General features: G+C 40.0%; 1 protein-coding gene across 2 annotated transcripts in view; it reads left to right on the plus strand.

Annotated features, from left to right (window-relative positions):
- Positions 1–23,907, plus strand: part of KIF4A (kinesin family member 4A) — a 130,230-nt gene that overhangs the window by 38,860 nt on the left and 67,463 nt on the right. For both annotated transcript variants that reach the window (XM_003820154.4, XM_055106221.1), the window contains exons 8-14: positions 657–773; positions 1,409–1,584; positions 4,886–4,947; positions 13,056–13,188; positions 14,959–15,017; positions 15,133–15,238; positions 23,402–23,458. In XM_003820154.4, coding sequence (XP_003820202.1) covers positions 657–773; positions 1,409–1,584; positions 4,886–4,947; positions 13,056–13,188; positions 14,959–15,017; positions 15,133–15,238; positions 23,402–23,458 — 710 coding nt within the window. The remainder of the gene's footprint in view (positions 1–656; positions 774–1,408; positions 1,585–4,885; positions 4,948–13,055; positions 13,189–14,958; positions 15,018–15,132; positions 15,239–23,401; positions 23,459–23,907) is intronic.

The raw sequence follows: 23,907 nt of genomic DNA on the forward strand, positions 1-23,907 counted from the left end.
AATAATGGGAAGTTAATTGCTTCAGCAGAACTTCAGAGGTTATTACAGTGTTTAAGAAGTAAACCTCAGAATTAACCAAAGTGGAAAATAATCTTTATCTTTTTTAAAGCTACAGTAGGAAAGGTATTTCACTATGGTATAATGAAAAGAGCATAGGACTTGACTAAAATCTTGAGATAGAATCTCAGGCCTACCATTTACTAGCTGTTTGACCTTAGGCAGGTCATTTAACCTCTGAGCTTCTTTCTTTATCTGTAAAATGAGAATGATAATAAAAATAATGATGATGATATGGTAAAAAAAAAAAAACCTGTTCATCCAATTTCACAGCATTAATTTAAAGATTATCATAATGGATATAAAAAGTAAATAACTATACAGATGGTTGTCATGGTGATAGTTATTTATCTATCTGCTTTGTTTCCATGGGAAAGGGCAAGAAGTGCCAGTGGACTCAATCATACATATCCAACATTTGGACCTTTGTCCTTTACTTAAAGAGGCACTCCAAAAAGTGAACAAGATTAAGAAGTTTTCTCAAGATTGATGACTCAATATTTTTATGGGGTCTTTATTTCTTTTCTCTTTCTCAGAAGAAACATAGGTATATGTTGGATGCATTACCAAGCAATTTAAATTTCATTTCCTGCTATTAGGTATTAATATTAACCGAGGCCTCCTATGCTTGGGAAATGTAATCAGTGCTCTTGGAGATGACAAAAAGGGTGGCTTTGTGCCCTACAGAGATTCCAAGTTGACTCGACTGCTTCAAGGTAAGCCCAAAGTGCCTCCAAAAATAAGAGAGTAACTCAAAATGATAGTGCTGAGACAGCAAAGATGAGATAGGTAAAAAGCCAGCTATTTGGACTATGACATACACAGTTGTCTAATTGATAAATACGAGAGAGTGCTGTTGGCAAGCAGGTTTCTAAGATAATGGAAAAATATCTTCATATATGACATTGAGAGCCAAGAAATCTGTAGTGCACCAACTGTACTTTGTACTTTACACCTGAAAGTGAATTTGGTTACTGTTTCTTTAATTATTAGTGCGGCTAAGCAGAATTCCCTGGAGAGTTAAAATCCACCTAGAGGGGGCATCCTAAGAATGTTTAATTCCACTAGTGGCTCCTAACTTACTTAGGCCAGGCCCCAGTTGTTTTAACCTGATTAACTGCTGAAATCACAATCCCTTTTGAGAAAGGGGACACATGCAATAGGATTTAAATGTATATTACATCAGAAATCTTAGATATCTATACATTTCCTATTATTTCAATATAAAAAACACTAAGAACTTTTTCTTATAGCTCTGAATTTTAAGTCACCAACCCGAATGGACGGCTTTGCTTATATCCTACTTGTTTGATTTCATTTCCTTTCGTTATTCTTTATTGTTCTTTTTCAGATTCTCTAGGAGGTAATAGCCATACTCTTATGATAGCCTGTGTGAGTCCTGCTGACTCCAATCTAGAGGAAACATTAAATACCCTTCGCTATGCTGACAGAGCAAGAAAAATCAAGAACAAACCTATTGTTAATATTGATCCCCAGACAGCTGAACTTAATCATCTAAAGCAACAGGTATAAGGGACTTAAAGTTTGATGGGAAAAATTACAAGTATGTGAGTGGAATGATAGAGCTTCTGTTTTCAGTTTCTTCTCTATCAGAAGTTTAGAGATGTTGGTTAGGCATTATTTTTGTTCGGGGACCTCTTAAAATAACTTCTATTAACGTGTTTGCTGTCCATTTAAGATTGGGGGTAGCATTGGAAAGTTCACTGATAAAGAAGAAGTGAGCAGTGAGAGATGAGATGAGAGGTGTAGACAGGGGCTAAATTCTGAAGTTCCTTATATGACTTGTTAAAGAATTTGGAATTCAACCTGAAAGCTATGAAGAGCCATTGAAGAGTTTTAAGTAGGAGGGTGATATGATAAAATGTGTGTTTTGGGGAGATCACTCTAGCAGGTATAGAGAAAATAGATTAGAAGTGGGCATGACTAGAAGAAGGAAAATAAATCACTGTGCAAAACAAAGAGAGTTCTAGAGAGAAGAAACATAGGTAGCAAAGTACAGTTGATTCTCGAACAATAGGAGTTTGGTCCAACAAAACACAGATCAAAAATACAGTATTTGCAGGATGAGAAACCCATGTGTAGACTTTTTATACATGTGGATTCTGCAGGGCTGACCGCAGGACTGGACTATGCATCTACATTTGTGTATACGCACAGGGTCCTGGAACCAATCCCCTGCATATACATAGGAACAGCTGTATAGTGGCCAGGAGCACTGACACTGCAATTAGCCCACCCATGTTCAAATCTTAGCTCTATAACTCACTGGCTATGTACCTTGGGCAAGTTCTCTGTGCCTTGGTATCCCTATCTGTACAGTAGAAATAATAATAATACCTTCTTCTTAGGGTTTTTGTGAGGGTTAAATGAGTTAATACATGTAAAGCACTTGGAACAGTACTTGGCTTATAGCAAGTGTTGGAAGGGTCTGAGATAGGACAGAAGTATAGTGCATTTGAAGAACTCAAAGAATGCCAGTGTGGCTAGAGTGTAGAAAGCAAGGAAAGAGTACAGGCTTACCTTAGGGATGTTGCAGGCTTGGTTCCAGACCACCACAGTAAAGCAAATATCGCAATAAAGTGAGTCACACAATTTTTTTTGTTTTCCAGTGCATAGAAAGTTATATTTACACTATACTGTAGTCTATTAAATGTGCAATACCATTATGTCTTAAAACAATGTACATACCTTAATTTAAAAATACTTTATTGCTAAAAAAAATGTTGACACAGAGACATGAAATGAGCATATGATGTTGGAAAAATGGTGCCAATAGCCTTGGTTAATGCAGGGTTGCCACAGATCTTCAATTTGTAAAAAAAAAAAAAACCACAGTGTCTGTGAGGTGCAGTAAAGTGAAGCACAATAAACTGAGATGTGCCTGTATTCCAGGATGAGGCTAGAGGGAAAGCAGAGGACTGATCCAGGACTCATGGACAATATTAAAAAGGATTTTAAGCCAGGTAGTAACTTGATAATTTACATTTTTAAACAATGGCCTGGCTGCTGTATAGAAATGGATTATAGTAGAGCAAGAGTAGATTCATGGAGACCATTTAAGAAGGTACTGCAGTAGTCTAAGCGAGAGAGAATGATGGCTTGGACTTAGAGTGCTGGCAGTGGTGATAGAAAGAAGTAACCAATGAATTAGATAAAGGAATGACACCCAGATTTCTGGCATGTGGAACTGGATATTCACTGACCTGGGTTACACTGGAAAAGGACCAGGTTTGAGGATACCAGACAACTAAGTGGAAATATCAGGTAGATAGTTGAATATAAAAGTATAAAGTTCAGAAAGATCTGTGCTTGAGGTAAATTTGGAAGTCACCAGTTTCAGGTAATAGAAACCAGAGGCAGAGATGAGACATTCAGAAGAGAATATAAGGAGAATGTAAGTAAGAAAACTCCTACTGAGCTTTGGGGGACTTTACCATTTAAAGGACAAGTGGAACAAAGATGAACCAAGAAAGAGACTTAGAAGATCAGTTAGAAGAATAGAAGGAAAAGCAGGAAAATGTGTCTTGTAAGCCAAATGCTACCAGTCAGTCAGTCAAGTAAAATGAAGACTGGAAAATGCTCACTGGATTTGGTGACATGCAGCTCATTTGTAACTTGGGCAAGTTATTTCATTGGAACGATGTAGGCAGTCATATTGGAGTAACTTGAGGAGCAACCGAGTGGCGAGCGAAAGGAAATGGAGGCAATTGGTGTATTATTCTCTCAAACTTTGTGAAAAAAGAGAAAAATAGGGCAAGAGAGATAGGAAGTGGGGTTGGGGAGGATGCATTTGTTTTTAAGATGGGAGAGACTTGAACATATTTTAATCTTAATAGGAAGGATCTTATAGAAAGGGAGGAATTGAAAATATAGAAGAGAGAAGGGATAACAGTGTAAGATTCATAAGATGGCAAGAAGAGTGGGAATCCAAAGCACATGCAAGGAGACCAGTCTTGGGAGGCAGAACAGCTCCCCTTGTGTCATAGGAGGGAATGGGAGAGGATGCTTATACTTGCGCTCTGGTTTAAGATCCATCTCCATGAAGCCTCCCTTTGACTATTTAGGTTTTTGTTAATTTGCTTATTCTGTCTTGTATTATTTCCTACTATTTTAGACTTCAGGCTTATATTTCTTAACTAGATTGTAAACTTGAGAGTAGGGGTCATATTTTATTTTTATATGTCCGTACATTGTCTAGCCCAGTGCTGAGACTGATTTTCAAAAATAGGTACTCAAGGCCAGGAGCAGTGGCTTACATGTGTAAGCCCCGCACTTTGGGAGGACGAGGTAGGTGGATCAATTGAGGTCAGCAATTCAAGACCAGGCTGGCCAACATGGTGAAACCCTGTCTCTACAAAAAATACAAAAATTAGCTGGGTGTGGTGGCGGGCGCCTGTAGTCCCAGCTACTTGGGAGGCTGAGGCAGGAGAATCACTTGAACCTGGGAGGCAGAAGTGCCACTGCACTCCACCCTGGGCGACAGAGCAAGACTCTGTCTCCAAAAAAAAAAAAAAGAAAAGAAAAGAAAAAAGAAAAATAGGTGCTCAGTAAAAACTCATTAAGATGTAGATAAAATGGACAACTCATCTTCTACTTAATAGTTGTTCATGTAATGCTGATTTTCCTGTTATCATTGGATCATCAACTATGTATGATGCCTTTGGTAGTATCTAAGGTATGCTATCTGCCTTAGATTTCATAGACATTTAGTAAAATTACTTTATTGCTAATTGTGGTAATTTTACTGCCAAGGGTTAAGTAGCATTTGGTTGGTGACTAGCTGATTATTTTTCTTTGCTTCTCCCAGGTACAACAGCTACAAGTCTTGTTGCTACAGGCCCATGGAGGTACCCTGCCTGGATCTATAACGTAAGAGTCATAGATTAATTTGAATTGTGTATTCTAGTAGAGGCTACTTTTCCTAATAAGAGTTTTTCCCTGGTTTCTGCTAGCACTTGGTGTCACGGTAAGGATCTTACCAATTTTGCTGACTATTTAGGACTTAGTTATGTTTGAAGCAGCCTAATGTAACAGAAAGAGCATGGGTTCTGGCCTCAGAAATTTATTAATTGGAATTCTATTGTGAGGAAGAGCTGTCTCTTCTTCTCCATTTGTTTATTTGACATTTAGTTATATTTGTATAGATTCATGGGTATTTATTTTATTCTATGGGTTAACATCCAGTACTATTATTTGTTTTATTGCTCAAATTGTTCCTGCTTTGTCCATTAGGAGCTCCTTCAGGTTGGCTCTTCTCAAGTTTTTGATCATTTCTACAAGAGGTTCCAAACTCATCTTGTATTTTCCCTACCCCAGTTCTGGAATCAACCATGTCTCCAAGGAACCCTAGTTCCTTTCTTTTTTTGTCGATGGAAAATTGTGTTTAGAAACCAAGATTTGGGTACTAGCGCCAGCTGTGTTTATTGTTACCAGAGTTTTACTGCTTCTAAGCACTCTGAGCAGGTAGAGCTCAGAAATATCTACCTGTGTAGTAACGTACACGTACACTTTCATCTATATTTTTGTATATATCTATCTGCATATATATTACAAACCATGAGTTTATACTGACACCTCTGATACCATTCCAATGTGACAGGGTTCATTTTGGCTTTCCCCCTTTCCTTATTTGTAACTTCTTTCTCCAACAGTAAGAAACCCAGCTCTCATCTGCAATCTATTTATTTACTTGTTCAGTTCTACTATACACACAAAGTAGTTTCAGAATTGTTAGCCTATATCCCTGTGGGAAACACTTTCTATGAAATAGATTACAGCATTTATGTACAGTTCTTTTTATCTTTAGGCATAGAGTATCTAAGCAAGATAATGTTTCCCACAGTTACTGTTTGTATTCCCTTTTAGGCACTCTCCCCCTAAATCTTAATTACTTTTGTTTGTTTATATTTTAGGTATGTGAAACATAATGGATCTAAGAGTCAGAGTTACACAAAAAGATATACTCAGAGCAGAGAAATGCAAATTAAAACCCCAATGAGATATCACCTCATGCCCATTAGGATGGCTACTGTTAAATAAATAAATAGATAAATAACTGAAAATAAAAGGTGTTGGCAAGGATGTGAAGATATAGAGAAATTGGAACCCTTGTACACTGTTGGTGAGATTGTAAAATGCTGTAACTACTGTGGAAAACAGCGTGGAGGTTCCTAAAAAAATTAAAACTAGACTTACCATATGATCCAGCAATCCCACTTCTGTTTATATATCCAAAATAATTAAAGCAAGGTCTCAAAGAGATGTCTTCACGACCATGTTCATAGTGGCACTATTCACTATAGTTAAGAGGTAGAATAACCCAAATGTCTATCAACGTATGACCTGATAAACAAAATGTGGTATATACATGCAACAGAATATCATTCAGCCTTAAAAAGGAAGGTAATCCTGTCACTTGCTACAACATGGGTGGACATTGAAGATATGCTAAGTGAACTAAGCCAGTCACAAAAAGACAAATACTGTATGATTCCACTTATGTGAGGTCTCTAACGTAGTCAAATTCATAGAAACAAAGTAGAATGGTGGTTGCCGGGGACTGGGGGATAGGTGGGAAAGGGAAGTTGTTTAATGGGTATAGAATTTTAGTTTTGCAAGATGAAAACATTCTGGAGATCTGTTTCACAGCAAGCAATGTGAATATACTTAACACTAGTGAACAACACACTTAAAGGTGATTAAGATGGTAAGTTTTATGTTTATATGTTTCCCATGATTTTCCAATTTGTATTTGTATAAATTTATGGGATATAAGTGCAATTTTATTATATGGATGTGTTGTGTAGTGGTGAAGTCTGGGCTTTTAGTGTATCCATCACCTGAATAATGTACATTGTAACAACTTAGAAAGTTAAATACTGGATGTTCTCACTTACAAGTGGGAGCCAAATAATGTGTTCACATGGACCTAGAGTGTGGAACAATTGACATTGGCAACTAGGAAGCGTAGGAAGTTTGAGGGGAGTGGGTGGTGAGAAACTACTTAATGCATACATGTACCACAATTTTTTTCAAAAAGGAAAAAGGATATACTCAGTGAGGTAAATGTCATTCCCTCTCCATCCCTGCAACTCTGTTCCCATTCCTACTTCCCACCCTTATTTCTACCTCTTTTCTACCATTATTCTCGCTACCCCTGTATTTAACCCATCTCTTTAGTTTCTGGTTTAGCCTTCTTGTATTTCTTTTGTACAAATGAACAGATACCTGTGTATTTTATTATATCACCTTTTTTTCTCATATGAATGGTTGGGTACTGTACGTAATGATTGTATACTCTTTGTAGCTTTGCTTTGTTCAGTATTTCCTGGAAATCATTTCTTACCAGTTCAGAGAAGTCTTCCGCATTCTTTTTTGCAGGTGCATAGTACTTTTATTGTGGACATGTGCCATACATATCAATTCACCCCCCTTCCTATGTATGCACATTTAAGTTGTTTCCAATGTTTTGCAATTAAAAACATGCTGCAGTGAATAACCTGTGTGTATATATTTTTGTATTGTCAGAGGTTTATCTTAAGGGTAAATTTCTAGAAGTGGGATTGCTGGGACAAAAGGTAAGTACATTTCTGCCTTTATAAGGTATTGCCATATTTGCCTCCAGAAGACATGTACCAGTTTGCATTCCTACCAGCAGTGTATGAGAAAGCCTGTTTCCCCACAGCCTCACTAATGGAATGTATTGTCATACTTTTTCCATTTTTGGCAGTCTGATAGGTGAGAAATGCTATCTCAGTGTTGTTTTACTTTGTATTTCTTGTATTATGGGTGAATTTGAGCATTTTTTCATATGTTTAAGGGCCACTTTTATCCCTTTTGCTGGTGAATTGTCCATGTCTTTTCTCATTTTTCTATTGGGTTTTTTGGTCCTTTGGCCTCTTTTTAAAAATAAATTGTGGTAAAATATACATAACATAAAATTTACCATTTTAATTATTTTAAGTGTACAATTCAATGGCTTCAAATTCATTCACAATGTTGTGCAGCCATCACCACCATCCACCTCCAAAATTTTTTTCATCTTGCAGAACTGAAACTCTATACCCACTAAACAATAACTCCTCATTTCCTCTCTCCTCAGTCCCTGGCAACCACTATTCTGCTTTCAGTATGAATTTGACTACTCTAGGTACCTCGTATGAATGGAATCATACAGTATTTGTCTTTTCGTGACTAACTTGTTTCATTTAGCATAATGTCTTCAAGGTTCATCCATGTTGTAGCATGTGTCACAATTTCCTTTGATTTTAAGATTGAATAATATTTCATTGTATTTTGTGTATCCATTCATCCATTGATGGACACTTGGACTGCTTCTGTCTTTTGGCTATTGTGAATGATGCTGCTATAAGCATGGGTGTACAGCTAGGTGTGGTGGTGCATGCCGAAGTCCCAGCAACTCAGTAGGATGAGGCAGGAGGATTGCTTGAACCTAGGAGTTCAAGGCTGTAGTGTGCTAAAATAGCACCTGTGAATAGCCACTGCGCTTCAGCCTGTGCAACATAGTAATATTCCGTCTCTTTAAAAACAAACAAACAAAAAAACATGGGCCAGGCGTGGTGGCTCATGCCTGTAATCCTAGCACTTTGGGAAGCGAAGGTGGGCAGATCGCTTGAGCCCAGGAGTTTAAGACTAGCCTGGGCAACATGGCGAAACCCTGTCTCTACAAAAAATACAAAATTAGCTAGGTATGATGGTGTGCACCTGTAGTCCCAGCTACTTGGGAGGCTGAGTTGGGAGGATCACCTGAGCCCAGGGAGGTTGAGGCTACAGTGAGCTATGATCATACCACGCACTCTAGTCTAGGCAACAGAGTGAGACCCTGTCTCAAAACAAACAAACAAACAAAAAACACACACAAAACAAGCAACAACAACAAAAAAACTATGGATGTACAAATGTCTGATCATATCCCTGCTTTCAATTCATTTGGGTATATACCTAGAAGTAAATAGCTAGATCATATGGTAGTTCTGTTTTTAATTTTTAAATCAAACCACCATACTGTTTTCCATAGTGGCGGTACCATTTTACATCTCCACCAGCCATGCACAAAAGTTCCAGTTTTTCCACACCCTCACCAATGTATTTCTTTTATAACAGCAACCCTAAGTTTGGCCCTTATTTTTGACAATTCTTTATATATTCGTGATATTAGCCCTTTGTCTGTGGTGTGTGTTACAGATAATTTCTCTGAATTTATCAGTTGTCTTTTACTTTTATGATTTTTTTGTCATACAAAATGTTATGATTTTTATGTAGTAAAGCTTATTAATTTTTTTATTGCCTCTGGATTTTTTCAGCAGCTTTATTGAGCTAAAATTTACGTACCATAAAATTCAGTCATTTTATGTGTACCATTCAATGATTTTTAGTAAATTTACAGAGTTGTACAACTATCACCACAATTCAGGTTTAGAACATGTCCATCACCCCAAAAAGTTTCCTCATGCCCATTTGCCATCACTCTCATTCCCACTCCCAGACCAAGGCAACCACTAATCTCTTTTCTGCCTTTATAGATTTGCCTATTATAGACATTTCGTATACATGGAATCATAGAGGATGTAGTCTTTTTTTGTCTGGCTTCTTTCACTTATGTTTTGTGGTTCATCCATGTTATAGCACGTGTTAGCACTTCCCTTTTCTTGCGTAATAGTACTCCATTGTCTAGATAGGCCGTATTTGTCCATCCATTTACCAGTTGATGGAGGTTTGGGTTGTTTCCACTTTTTGGCTTTCATAAATACTGCTGCTGCAAACATTCACTTGCAAGTTTTTATATGGACATGGGTTTTCATGGGGTAAATGCCTGGGTATAGAATTGGTGGGTCATATGTTTAACTTTTTACGAAACTGCCAAACTGTTTTCCAAAGTGGCTATATCATTTACATTCTCTCCATGCTTCTGGATTCATAGTTAGAAAGCCTTTCTCCACACCAGGGTTAAAAGAGGAATTCAGCCGGGCGCGGTGGCTCATGCCTGTAACCCCAGCACTTTGGGAGGCCGAGGTGGGCGGATCACAAGGTCAGGAGATCAAGACAATCCTGCCTAACACGGTGAAACCTCGTCTCTACTAAAAATAGAAAAAATTAGCTGGGTGTGGTGGCGGGCATCTGTAGTCCCAGCTACTTGGGAGGCTGAGGCAGGAGAATGGCATGAACCTGGGAGGCAGAGCTTGCAGTGAGCCAAGACCACGCCACTGCACTCCAGCCTGGGTGACAGAGCGAGACTCCATCTCAAAAAAAAAAAAAAAGAAAGAAAAAGAGGAATTCACCCATGTTTTCTTCTAGTAATAATGTCGTTTTATGTTTTACATTTCATTTTGGCATTTGGTATTTATTCTTATGTATGATGTGAGCATACTTTCAATATTTTTGTTTTCAATTATTCATTTTTTTCTGATTATAAAAGTGACTAATTGCTTCTAGTAGAACATTTAGAGAAGGATAGAGAATAAAACTTAAAGTTGCTATAATTTCACCACCCAGAGATGACTACCTCTTTCTTCCTAATTTTCCCCCTTTAGATAATTTAGTCTGGGTTTCCTGATTACATTTTATTCTCACTATACTCATTTAGAAGCAATTGACCCATCTTCCTTTCCTTTCAGTTTAGCACAAAAAGTTCCAGACTTCTGATTGTCTAGAATGTGCTAAAGGAAATAGTTTCAGCTGCAAAAGTAATAGATTCTAAGAAACAGTTGATGAATCAAACAATTAAACTTAATTGTTCAATATTTTACAGAGAAATAAAGATGCTCCTTTTCACAAGAATGTATATTTATATTTTTAGAGACATTTTATAAGGCTTGTTAACAAAAAGTACATTTTACATATATGAATGTTTTCACTTTTTGTCCTTAGATTATGTTCTTTTGTTTTTTAACATGTCATTGAAGCTTTTGTATTTATTTTCTGTGAGTGTCGGTCAATTTGCACATGCTCAGTTTACTTGAATTCCTAGCCTTGGCAATTAAATAGCATGTGAAAACATTGGTTTTCTGTTATATTTTCTTTTTCAGTCTGATTTTTGCCTGGCCCTAGTCCTGTTTTTGCTTTACTTTTAAAGATTTTACCCATTACGTGGCTGTCCTATATCACGTGGTCCTATAATATATCTATAATCTTGCCAGGAACTCTTTTTTTTCCTTATTACTGTGAGAGCTTTTATATCCAGGATTCTCTGCATTCATATAGTACCTATCTCTGTAGTCAGCATGGTAGTTAAGAGCATGGACTCTGAAACTAGACTGCTGAGCTCAAATTTCAGCTTCACATTACCTACTAGCTGTGTGGCTATAGGTTATTTAACTTCTTTGTGCCTCAGTTTCCCTAGTTATAAAATGAGGATAACAGTAGAACTTACCTCATAGGGGCTACTGGGAGAACTTAAAAAATTTAATGTATGTAAAGTATTTAGAATAGAGCCTAGCCCATAATGCTATAGAAGAGTTAACTATTATTAATTATAGTGGTATTTAAATATTCAAGCATTTGCCTCAAATTACAATGAAGAACCTACTTCTATGTGCTAAATTTTCCTTGGAAAAATCAACAGTTAAACTTAAATATGATTTTCCCATTTAGAGAAATCCTGGAAATTTTTTAGGGAAATAAAAAACTATCGAGTTAAAAGTATCATTACTTTGAAGCTTGTCAGCTTACATGAATGACACATGGAAGTTTTCAGTTTAATAAAGAAATAACGAAATAACACTTAAATTTACTAATAGTTTTTTTTATAATCTGCATTTTAATTGAACATTCCTTCATAAGAGTCTTAGTAAATGCTCAACAGTGTAATATGAGACCTTATTGTGTGGCCTTCCTATTAACTTTTAATAAAGTGCCTTCTAAGATCTTCTATAAAAATTGATGGAGGTCTTAAGATGGGTGAGAGGGCATCTACTCTATTCCTGAAGTCCTTTTCTATCCTTTATTGAGATTGAGAACAGCTGTTCCCTGTCCTTTATTTTTCTGTTTTTCATAGCCTTGACAACTATTCATTTTTCCCCTCAGTCTTCTTCAGATCAAATCTTCATATTTCTTCTGATCTTTTTTTAACCAGTCCTGTTTTCCAGTCTTTTGAACATTTCATCCCAGTGGATTAAAACAAAAAACAGCCCTACTTCGTATTGGTCTGCTTTACTAGTCTGGAACTGATATCAAGTGATATGTATACATCCCAAAGTTTCTTACCTATATGTATTCCTTCAAGCTATTTCTGACCCTCCCTTTTCCTCGTATTTGAAATGGACACCATTGTTGTCATGACTCACTCTAAGTAATTTAAAATTAATAGACAAATGAACAAGAGGCTACGGGTCATAAGTTCCAAGCAAAGCAAGCATTTAGAAGGGAGCACTTATTTATAAAGAATTGTGAAATGTTTTCTGAGTGGCCGCTGGTCATCATTTCAACTTTTTGACTTCTCAAATGCTGTTTCCCTAAACTTTACAATAAATGGGAAATATATTTATGTTGATTAGGTTGAATTTTGACCCTGAGCAGTGTCACTTCTACCTCCCCCATCCTCTCCCTTCTCTACTTCCCTAATCTTTAATTAGGGATTGAGGGTGGGAAGAAAAGGGACAGAACATGTATTTTAGCTCCAGTTAGCTATAACTTCATACCTACAGGACACAAACAGAAAAGATCCTAGCCAAGAGCCAAGATAGAGGTTAGTCATTCCTGTTGCAACCATATCTGGCTCTGAATTATTACCTTTCTCCAAACCACTGAAGTACTTCAGAGATGTGTTTATTGTACATCCAATATTCTACCTGACTAGGAGGATAGATTGGGTTGGACACACTTTTCCCAGACTTTTGTGGTATAATTTTGACCTAATCCCCCTACCTATCCAAAAGGCCTATGGGATATATTTTTATCCACCTTTGATAAAGATATTATCAATCAGATATTTTTCTAATATGTTATTTACTTTGTTTTAGTGTGGAACCATCAGAGAATCTACAATCCCTGATGGAGAAGAATCAGTCCCTGGTAGAGGAGAATGAAAAATTAAGTCGTGGTCTGAGCGAGGCAGCTGGTCAGACAGCCCAGATGTTGGAGAGGATCATTTTGGTAAGCCCCCAAGAATAAACTACTAGCAATCTGAACATTTACTAGCTTTAGTTTCCAGAATATTTAACATGCATCTCATTATGAGAGACAGGTTATATTGAAAGAAATGTATTTGTATTACCATATCCTCCAGGGAGCCCCTCTGGGGTAAATATGTGGGCTTATAATCAAACATACAGAAAAGTTAAAAGAATTGTACAGTGAACACCTATGTATCTACCACAAAGAATCTACATAAATCCCATTTTAAAATAGATTCATTTAAAAATACCAGAAAGTAAAGAACCAAGTACCTCTGTCACCTTAAATCCTGCCTAATCTTTATCCATAATACCAAGTAACCATTCCTTCTCCAAGATTTTAGTTATTTTCCATCTCTCTTCCCCTAATGTTGTCACATTTCATATCCCATACTAACAGCTGCCATGGTGAGATACAACAGCTGGGAAATTAATTTTAATTCATTTTCCATGTGATTGATTTCCAAATAGTGGATCACTATATAACTGATTACACGAGTTCTGACTCCTACTACCTGCTTGTCTGTCAGTAACCTCCTGGATCAGTGCATGCTGACTCTATCACTAAGGTTTTTCTACTAGTCTAAATACAACTCAATCTTTGATAGCACGACTGTTGCCAGAAGCAAAAATAACTTTCCACCAAAATATAATTGAACCTCTGTAATGTATACACCTTCGTGCATCAGTGTGCTCTCTAGTCAAGGAAAGATAAGCTGCTTAAAGATTTCTTTCAAGTGGGCTAAATCCTACGTCCATTGTATTGTCCATTACTAACGGAGGGTGAAAATGGGATATAGGGGATTTTTATATACAGTTTTCTGTCTCCAGTGCTGTATTTATGCTTTGAAGTAACTCTAGAAGCTGTGTTTCACATGTATGTGAATGAGGCTGATGTAACAGAAACTACTTCTTATTCTATCCACATACTCATCCGACCTTTATAAGGTTGTTACAGTGTCTGCCTGATAGGCTTATTATTTGATATCCTGTCAGAACTTCATAACAAGCACAACATTTTTGTCCTATATAAACGATTCTTTCCAGATCTGTTATAGTATCCAGCATGTTACAGATACTGTGATTGAAATAAAACTGAAAATATCAATCACCCTTCCCAAAACGTAAGCTGCCTTCTGCTGTTTCTTCTTTCTCTACCATCATTCTTGTGCCGTACCCTTTTTCTTGCTGTCTTTTGCTAAAACTAGCCTACCATATCAAATAGTATAACTTAAAAAAAAAATCTCAGCTCAAATTTAGTGTGAGGCCCTTTTATGTTTTAAATGCCCTTATGCTGGGGCTAGGGAACAGCGTAGTGTAGGAGGCAGTTTAAAGTAAGTGGGGTTTTTTGTTTGTTTGTTTTTTGTCTTTTTTTGTTTGTTTTTTTTGTTTGTTTGTTTTGCAAACAGCAAGGACTAACATGCCAGGAAATATTGCTTTTTCCCCTCAGTTGCAAAGTTCTCTATGGAATTAAGGCTTCACACTCCACCCCATAGTCTGAGTTTCATGGCAAGCATAAAACCTAGCTGCTCGGATGCTATTTTTAGTAGCTCATGTTGACTGAAGGGCTAATTTCCATGACTCTTTTAAAAAACACATTTTTCACTAAATAACCAAAGCCCACTAAATCCTCTGTTACAGCAAAGGAGACAGCCTCTCTACCTAGCTTTTAATTCATAGGAGTAGGAGAGCATAATTATGTGAGGCTGTCAGGCACCGCCACTGATGATCTCCTGGGTCTTTGTTGCAGACAGAGCAAGCGAATGAAAAAATGAACGCCAAGCTAGAAGAGCTCAGGCAGCATGCGGCGTAAGTTGCCCACCAGATATTTGTTAGCAACCTATAGCATCTTAGTATATAATCGTGGAGCCTCTGGCCTTTGTCATATGAATAACCCTTGGGTTCTTTTTGTTTGAATTTTCAGCTGCAAACTGGATCTTCAAAAGCTAGTGGAGACTTTGGAAGACCAGGAATTGAAAGAAAATGTAGAGATAATTTGTAACCTGCAGCAATTGATTACCCAGTTATCGGTAAGCCAAGTAGGGGCAGTGTAAATAGGCATATCACTTTCATTTGTTTCTCTTGACACATACAAGCCTTTCTAGCTCTGTGCCTTTTGCTGAAACAACTAGATTGTGAGCCGCTTGAGGACAGAGGTCGTGGATCATTTGATATGATCTGAATATTCAGTTTGTTAAAACACTCATAGGTTACATATACAATGCACATCAGTATTTCAGTATTCTAATCAAATAACAGAAGCAACAACATAGCAGTGCAAAATTGCCTAGGTAGCAAGAGCAGCAGTCATTGATTTGCTGTCCTCACAGTGTAGGCTAACTTAAAAAGAGGACTTGTACCATACCCCAATTTTAAGTAAGCTAAATTCTGACAGATAGCTTAAGGCAACCAGGGAATACCATAAGCCTCTTTTATAACCAATAATAAGTAAGTTTGAATGATTGTTCTACCATAAGTTCCCATTTTTGTTTATTTTTAGAACCATTATAGTAGTGGCAGGTGTGTTTTGGGGGTGGGGATGGTTATTTGTTGTTTTTCCCAGAAGAAAAATTTTCACAATCCCACTATCCCTAAAAATCTATTTTTGTTTTGGTGTTCCATCTCTTAGTCCTTAGGCATATATGCTTTTAAAAAAAAAATTGAAATCGTACTATAACATACTATGTTAAGTGGTAATGGTTGGTTTTGTTCTGTCTACACTCTGTTGTTTATTATTCTGAAACAGTAATGTGTATGCAGATGCCTGGTGGTAATTCCTAGCTCTTGGGCAGAGATTTTAATTTTACCAGAACCATGAGACTGTAGTCCCTGGTCTTGCCCAATGTTTTCTAGAGTTGTCAATAGTGTGTCACAAAATTATCCACACATAGATTTATTCTTGAAGAGAATATTTTAAAAATGCCATACAATATTGTCAGGACTCGTTATGATGGCCAGCTCTAAGAAATTAAATGAGTAAACTCCCCAAAGACTATTAGGCAGTGTTTTAGAATAAGGAGTACTGTAAAGCTATCATGAGCAGTCCAAGATGACAGCTCATTTATCCAACAAACAGGGTACAGTAATTGAGAGCCTGGGCTCTAGAGCCACACAGACCCTGGTTTGAAGCCAGTTCTGCCACTTCCTAGCTATGTAATCTTACTAAATGCTGTATTACTATCAAAAGGAAAGAATTTAAGTGATTCAAATAGGGGTTAAAAGCATTATTCATCTGGGCGCAGTAGCTCATGCCTGTAATCCCAGCACTTTGGGAGGCCAAGGTGGGCAGATCACCTGAGGTCTGGAGTTCAAAACTAGCCTGGCCAAAATGGTGAAACCCCGTTTCTACTGAAAATACAAAAATTAGCCAGGTGTAGTGGCGTGCACCTGTAGTCCCAGGTACTTGGGAGGCTGAGGTAGGAGAACTGCTTGAACCCAGGAGGTGGAGGTTGCAGTGAGCCGAGATTGTGCCACTGCACTCCAGCCTGGATGACAGAGCGAGACTTCATCTCAAAAAAAAGAAGAAGAAGAAGAAGAAGAAGCATTATTTAGCTGATGCACTCAGGGTACACTTGAACTCCAGGTAACTTCCCAAGTAAAGCAAGATTGGAGCTTTATAGAGTAAAGAGAAGAAAGGGTTGTATGTCCGTGTGGTTTAGCTCAGGTAACAGTTTTTAATGTTAATTGATGTGAAACTTTTGGTTGGAGATTGTTTCATTTTTTTATACCTCTTCCTCAGGAATATACTGATGCAATCCTATCCGGATAACTGTTATTATATTTTGAGAGTTGTTCTTACAAGCCTTGTAGTTTCTCAGTTGGTCAAGGTTCACAGGTGGGAGAGGTGGCAAAATAGGGGTAACGGGGAAAGGAGGCGAGGGTTGAAGGCAAGGAAAATTGGGAATCCTCTCTCATGTGTGCTTTCTTTTATATCAGCAATGTAAGCAAAGTGCAGTGGGATCATAAAACAAAGGATGATTAACTGTTAGTCCAGAAAATTCAGGAAGGCATCATAGAAGAAACTGGGTCCTAAAAATGAACAGGAGTTTGCCATGCAGACAAAAGGGAAGGGACAGGCCAACTCTGGGCACACTGCTTATGAGTTAGCCCTGCTCCACCAGGAAAAATTTAAGAGCTTTTATATAAAATAAATAAGGTTTTTTAAAAAGGGACTAGACTATATATAGAGGAAAAGATATATATAAAAGCAAAGAGGTATGAAAGTTTAAAAAATGGCAAGAACTTCAATGTGGCTGAAGTATAGAGTACTTGTTAGACAACGGCTATCACAAGGTTAAATTTCACAATTATAATGCCACTCAAATGCAACTGAAACATCTGATACATGAAAACCTTGTGTGAGCTGCCTCAGAATTAAGATAATCTAGGCTGCAGAAGCCCACTGGAGCCAAAACTTACAAGCTCAGAAATAGTGACCCAGGGTACCCACCATTGTTCATGGCCATCACACCAATCTTAGAGGATTAATACCACCTCATTTCTGGGGCTTCAAGTCACATAGGAAAGATGAAGGAAACCCGTGGAACCAAATTAATAAAATAAAGCATCCTCAGTGAGAATCTGGCAATATGACTGGTGCCTGGTGTGCCTGTAGAGGGAGTTGCTAGTGGTGGCTGGCTCAGAGGAACTCCGTAGAGTCGCTGTGTCTGCCACTTAAATGTACTTGGCACACACAGTAGGAGGGTGCTAAAGATTGCCACAAACTGATAAAGTTCCTGGCTTCCATCCACTGTCACAGTTAGGCAGAGTAAGCCCTTTTATCCAGGAGTCCTGCTGGACTCCTGAATCAGAGTTCTCCACATCTATTGTTCGGAGACCCTCCCAGCTATATATTTTTTTGGAAATACACAACAATGTATCCCATGGCTTTTATTAAGACTCACTACAGTGAAAGCAAAATGTTTCAAAAGTAAGTGCTTGTGCCCTTCATTCTGGATTAAAACTATTTTTATTTTAAGTGACTAGTGAACACCCCCTTTTCCATTATAAAGGCAACCATTGTTCCTAGATATTCTTCCTGGGGCTTTAAGCGCTAAACTGTACCATTTCTTCCTTTAAAATATAATTCAAGCAAACCTCCTTGTGCAGTTACCTGTGAGGAAATTCAAGCAGTCCTTTCAGTTCCTACAAAATCAAATGATCTTTTTTGTTTATATCCTCACCTCCAAGACCAGTTCCATAAAAAGCATTTTGCATGCCCAGTAACGGTACCACCTACAAACACAAACTTCATCTTGGAGGATATTGCTGGTTAATGTAGCACAGTGTACCCTGGCCTTGTTCCCCTAACCATCACCTTTATGAAATCACGTTTTATTTTTAAGAGGTTCTTGGTTACAGTCTTAGAATCGGGGGAAAGAGGGCTGTGAGACTGAAATAAATCTTATTGTCATATATTTACATTTAGGATTATAGAGGCAGAATTCTGCCATGTTCATGCAGAACATGTCACCATAGCCCTAAGCTTAAACCTTAGTATTGTAAAATTTCACTGGGCCAAAAGCCAAAGATAAACCCAGAGTAACAACATATCTTCTTCAAGGATTAACCCATCTACTTTTGATCCTAACTCTGGAAGGTACTAGAGAAAGTCTCCAAAGGCCAGTGTTTTAGGCCCTAATAATCTAGGACAGGCCTCTGATTAGTCCTTATACTGAAAATTGAAACATGGGAGGGAGGCAAGGGTAACCATTATAGATTTTTTTTAATCCTTTTTAAGAATAATTTAGTATGTCCTGCACTTGGAGAATCACCAGTACTACAAATCATCATGAGAAAGGATGTGGGAATACTGAAGCTTCCTTTAAATTCTCTTTGAGCCTCACTGGTTGGGAGTTTCTGAGCAGAATAAGGGAAATGCTTCATAAATAGCACTTATTAAGGATCTCTTCAGGCCAGGCGCAGTGGTTTATGCCTGTAATCCAAACTCTTTGAGAGACCGAGGCAGGTGGAACCCTGGAGCCCAAGAGCTTGAGATCAGCCTAGGCAACACAGTGAGACCTTGTCTCTACAAAAAAATAAAATAAAATGAGACCATCCTTCATGACATAGTGAGACCCTGTCTACAAAAAAGTTTTTTGTTTTTTTGTTTTTTTGTTTTTTTTAGTATTTATTGATCATTCTTGGGTGTTTCTCGGAGAGGGGGATGTGGCAGGGTCATAGGATAATAGTGGAGAGAAGGTCGGCAGATAAACACGTGAACAAAGGTCTCTGGTTTTCCTAGGCAGAGGTCCCTGCAGCCTTCTGCAGTGTTTGTGTCCCTGGGTACTTGAGATTGGGGAGTGATGATGACTCTTAACGAGCATGCTGCCTTCAAGCATCTGTTTAACAAAGCACATCTTGCACCGCCCTTAATCCATTTAACCCTGAGTTGACACAGCACATGTTTCAGAGAGCACGGGGTTGGGGGTAAGGTTATAGATTAACAGCATCCCAAGGCAGAAGAATTTTTCTTAGTACAGAACAAAATGGAGTCTCCTATGTCTACTTCTTTCTACACAGACACAGTAACAATCTGATCTCTCTTTCTTTTCCCCACATTTCCCCCTCTTCTTTTCGACAAAACTGCCATTGTCATCATGGCCCGTTCTCAATGGTCGCTGTCTCTTCGGAGCTGTTGGGTACACCTCCCAGACGGGGCGGCCGGGCAGAGGCGCTCCTCACTTCCCAGACGGGGCAGCCAGGCAGAGGCGCTCCTCACCTCCCAGACGGGGCGGCCGGGCAGAGGCACTCCTCACCTCCCAGACGGGGCAGCCGGGCAGAGACGCTCCTCACCTCCCAGACGGGGCGGCCGGGCAGAGGCGCTCCTCACCTCCCAGACGGGGCGGCCAGGCAGAGGCACTCCTCACATCCCAGACGATGGGCGGCCGGGCAGAGGCGCTCCTCACTTCCCAGAGGGGGCGGCTGGGCAGAGGCGCTCCTCACTTCCTAGACGGGGTGGCGGCCGGGCAGAGGCACTCCTCACATCCCAGACAATGGGCGGCTGGGTAGAGGCGCTCCTCACCTCCCAGACAGGGTGGCCGGGCAGAGGTGCTCCTTACTTCCCAGATGGGGCGGCCGGGCAGAGGCGCTCCCCACTTCCCTGACGGGGTGGCCGGGCAGAGACGCTCCTCTCTTCCCAGACGGGGCGGCTGCCGGGCAGAGGCGCTCCTCACTACTCAGATGGGGCGGCCGGGCAGAGGCGCTCCTCAGTTCCCAGACGGGGCGGCCGGGCAGAGATGCTCCTCACATCCCAGATGGGGTGGTGGCCAGGCAGAGGCGCTCCTCACTTCCCAGACGGGGTGGCGGCCGGGCAGAGGCGCTCCTCACTTCCTAGACGGGGTGGCGGCCGGGCAGAGACGCTCCTCACCTCCCAGACGGGGTGGCGGCCGGCCAGAGGCGCTCCTCACTTCCCAGACGGGGCGGCCGGGCAGAGGCGCTCCTCTCTTCCCAGACGGGGCAGCCGGGCAGAGGGGCTCCTCACATCCCAGACAATGGGCGGCCAGGCGGAGACGCTCCTCACTTCCTAGATGGGGTGGCGGCCGGGCAGAGGCGCTCCTCACTTCCCAGACAGGGTGGCCGGGCAGAGGCGCTCCTCACTTCCCAGACGGGGCGGCCAGGCAGAGGGGCTCCTCACATCCCAGACAATGGGCGGCCAGGTGGAGACGCTCCTCACTTCCTAGATGGGGTGGCGGCCGGGCAGAGGCTGTAATCTTAGCACTTTCGGAGGCCAAGGCAGGCGGCTGGGAGGTGGAGGTTGTAGCGAGCCGAGATCACGCCACTACACTCCAGCCTGGGCAACATTGAGCATTGAGTGAGCGAGACTCCGTCTGCAATCCCAGCACCTCGGGAGGCCGAGGCGGGCAGATCACTCGAGGTCAAGAGCTGGAGACCAGCCTGGTCAACACGGCGAAACCCCGTCTCCACCAAAAATACAAAAACCAGTCAGGCGTGGTGGCGCGTGCCTGCAATCCCAGGCACTCGGCAGGCCGAGGCAGGAGAATCACGGGAGCCGGAGGCAGGGAGGTTGCAGCGAGCTGAGATCAGGGCAGTACAGTCCAGCCTCGGCAACAGAGGGAGATGGGAGAGGGAGAGGGAGAGGGAAAGGGAGAGAGGGGGAGAGGGAGAGGGAGCTGGGTGTGGTGGTGCACACTTGTAGCCCCAGCTAGTCAGGAGGCTGAGGTGGGAGGATCATTTGAGCCCGGGAGGTGGAGGTTGCAGTGAGCTGAGATGGCAGCACCACATTCCAGCCTGAGTGAAAGAGCGAGACTCTGTCTCAAAAAAGAGCGAGGGGAGAGGGGTCTCTTCACTTCTCACATTAAAGGTACTAAAAGTTAAGTTTCAACAACTATGTAATGTTTCATAAGGGTGATATAGAGACTCCATGTACTAACCCTAAATTCTTAGCTGTTGAGCTAATAGCTTTTTCACCTATGACCTCCTTAAGTACATGACTTCCTGGAAATAATTCTTTTTTCCCAGGGCTTTGAAGAATCACTTACACAGAAGTGGTAATCCATATCTTACAATACCAAATAAAGCCTAAATTCCAGTGGTGAGAACAGAGCTTGCTAATATGATAGCCTATAAACAAATTAGTCCTATTAAGTAGTTTTAGTTTTCCCTTCTAGGTGGCATTTGTTTGAATGCCCCAAAAAATAATTTGCCAAAGAATTAGTGCTTACCCTTTTCCTCCTAGTTACCTGGAGTAGCACCATATCATCTGTTCTTTTTTTCCCTTTTTTCTTTTTTTCTATTTTTAGATTTAGGGGGTACAAGTGCAGTTTTGTTACATAGATATATTGGGTAGTACCGAAGACTGGATTTTTACTGTAGCCGTCACCTGAATACTGTACTTCGTACCCAATAAGTAATTTCTCATCCCTCACCATCCCCCAACCCTTTCACTCTTCCAAGTCTCCAATGTCTGTTATTCCACTATGCCCATGTGTACACATTATTTAGTTCCCACTTATAAGTAAGGACATGCAGTATTTGACTTTCTGAGTTATTTCACTTAAGATAATGGCCTCTAGTTTCATTCAAATTGCTGCAAGAGACATGATTCCATTCTTCTTATGGTTGAGTAGTATTCCATGGTGTGACTACTACTATTCCAGTAGTAGTCCATGGTGTATCAATGGATGATCGGATAAAGAAAATGTGGTATGGTATACACACACCACATACACACTTAGATTGATTCCATATCTTTATGATCAGTTCTTATTTACATGAGGGACAGAGGCTGCAGTACCTTTATCTGACTTCAAGAGCACATTTTTCTGGGAGTACCCATCTAAGGCATTTATTTCTTTCTGTTTTTTGTTTTTGTTTTTGTTTATGTTTTTTGATTTTTGTTTTTTCTTCAAGATGGAGTCTTGCTCTGTCTCCCAGGCTGGAGTGCAGTGGCACAATCTTGGCTCACTGCAACCTCCGCCCCCCAGGTTTAAGCAATTCTCCTGCCTCAGCCTCCAGAGTAGCTGTGATTACAGGTGCTCGCCACCACGCCCGGCTAATTTTTTTTGTATTTTTAGTAGAGACGGGGTTTCATCATGTTGGCCAGGCTGATCTCGAACTCCTGACCTCGTGACCTGCCTGCCTTGGCCTCCCAAAGCGCTGGGATTACAAGCATAAGCCACCGTGCCTGGCTAGGCATTTATTTCTTTAGAGAGGAAGATCCTGCTACCTTGACTGACTATAAAAATAAAAAATAACCATTCTATTTACTTTTCTGATGCATTGCCGTTATTTGATATGTCTGTTCGTAGAATGGTATGTCCCCATAAGAACTGGCTAGGCTTGTACATTAATAGAGGTATACTAAGCGGTAGATGCATAAAAAGAAAGGGTAGAGTCCATAAAATGGGTTAAACTTTGGCCTGTTGGAATGGCTAAATGTTTCACTCTGGCCCAAATGTCTCTGGCAGGGCAGGAGAAGTGCAAGAAATATGTCAGTTGCCACATGACCTTATTTTTTATAAGAACTACACAATTGTCCTTTATGAAGAAGAAAGACTCTTGAGAGATGGGAAATGGAAACGTGACTATTGGGGTTTCTGTAACTATAAAATGGGTCCAATATCTTAAACAGTCTCTGTATACACTTAAAAAAAATTAAATAACCAATATAAAATCCACCAGTAAGCTTTACTTCAGACTCTTTCCCTAAACCAAAACATTTGTTACTGCAGGATGAAACTGTTGCTTGCATGGCTGCAGCCATTGATACTGCGGTGGAGCAAGAAGCCGTAAGTAATTGGCCCCTTTGTGTAGAACCAGGAGCTCTAACTGCCGTTTCCTATAATTTATCACTCAACTGAAAAAGAGAACCTGTGATTGTTACCATCCTCCATAGAATGCCTGTTAAATCCAGAAATCTTTAGTGTAAATCTCAGCTTCATAAAATCCCTACCTTGGATAGGCTCTACCACTAATAGTATAACTGGTAATGGGGGGCAGGACTTCTCAAGAATGTAATGTTCCATATTTGCAACCCAGCTGACTGATTTCTTGTTAGAGGCTAGTATTCTGCATCAACCGTCCAGCAAGTTAAAAATGAGGAGAGGAAAAAATGAGGAAATTATGGCAAAGTCAAAAAAGCATTAGAGGAGAAACAGAAGAGAATTTTTTCTATGGATGAGATATTAGGGGCTAAAAGAACCAAGGAAAATAATTTAGGTGTTCAGATCACAAGGAT

This window comes from Pan paniscus, chromosome X (genome assembly GCF_029289425.2).
Source record: "Pan paniscus chromosome X, NHGRI_mPanPan1-v2.0_pri, whole genome shotgun sequence".
Classification (NCBI taxonomy): Eukaryota; Metazoa; Chordata; class Mammalia; order Primates; family Hominidae; genus Pan; species Pan paniscus.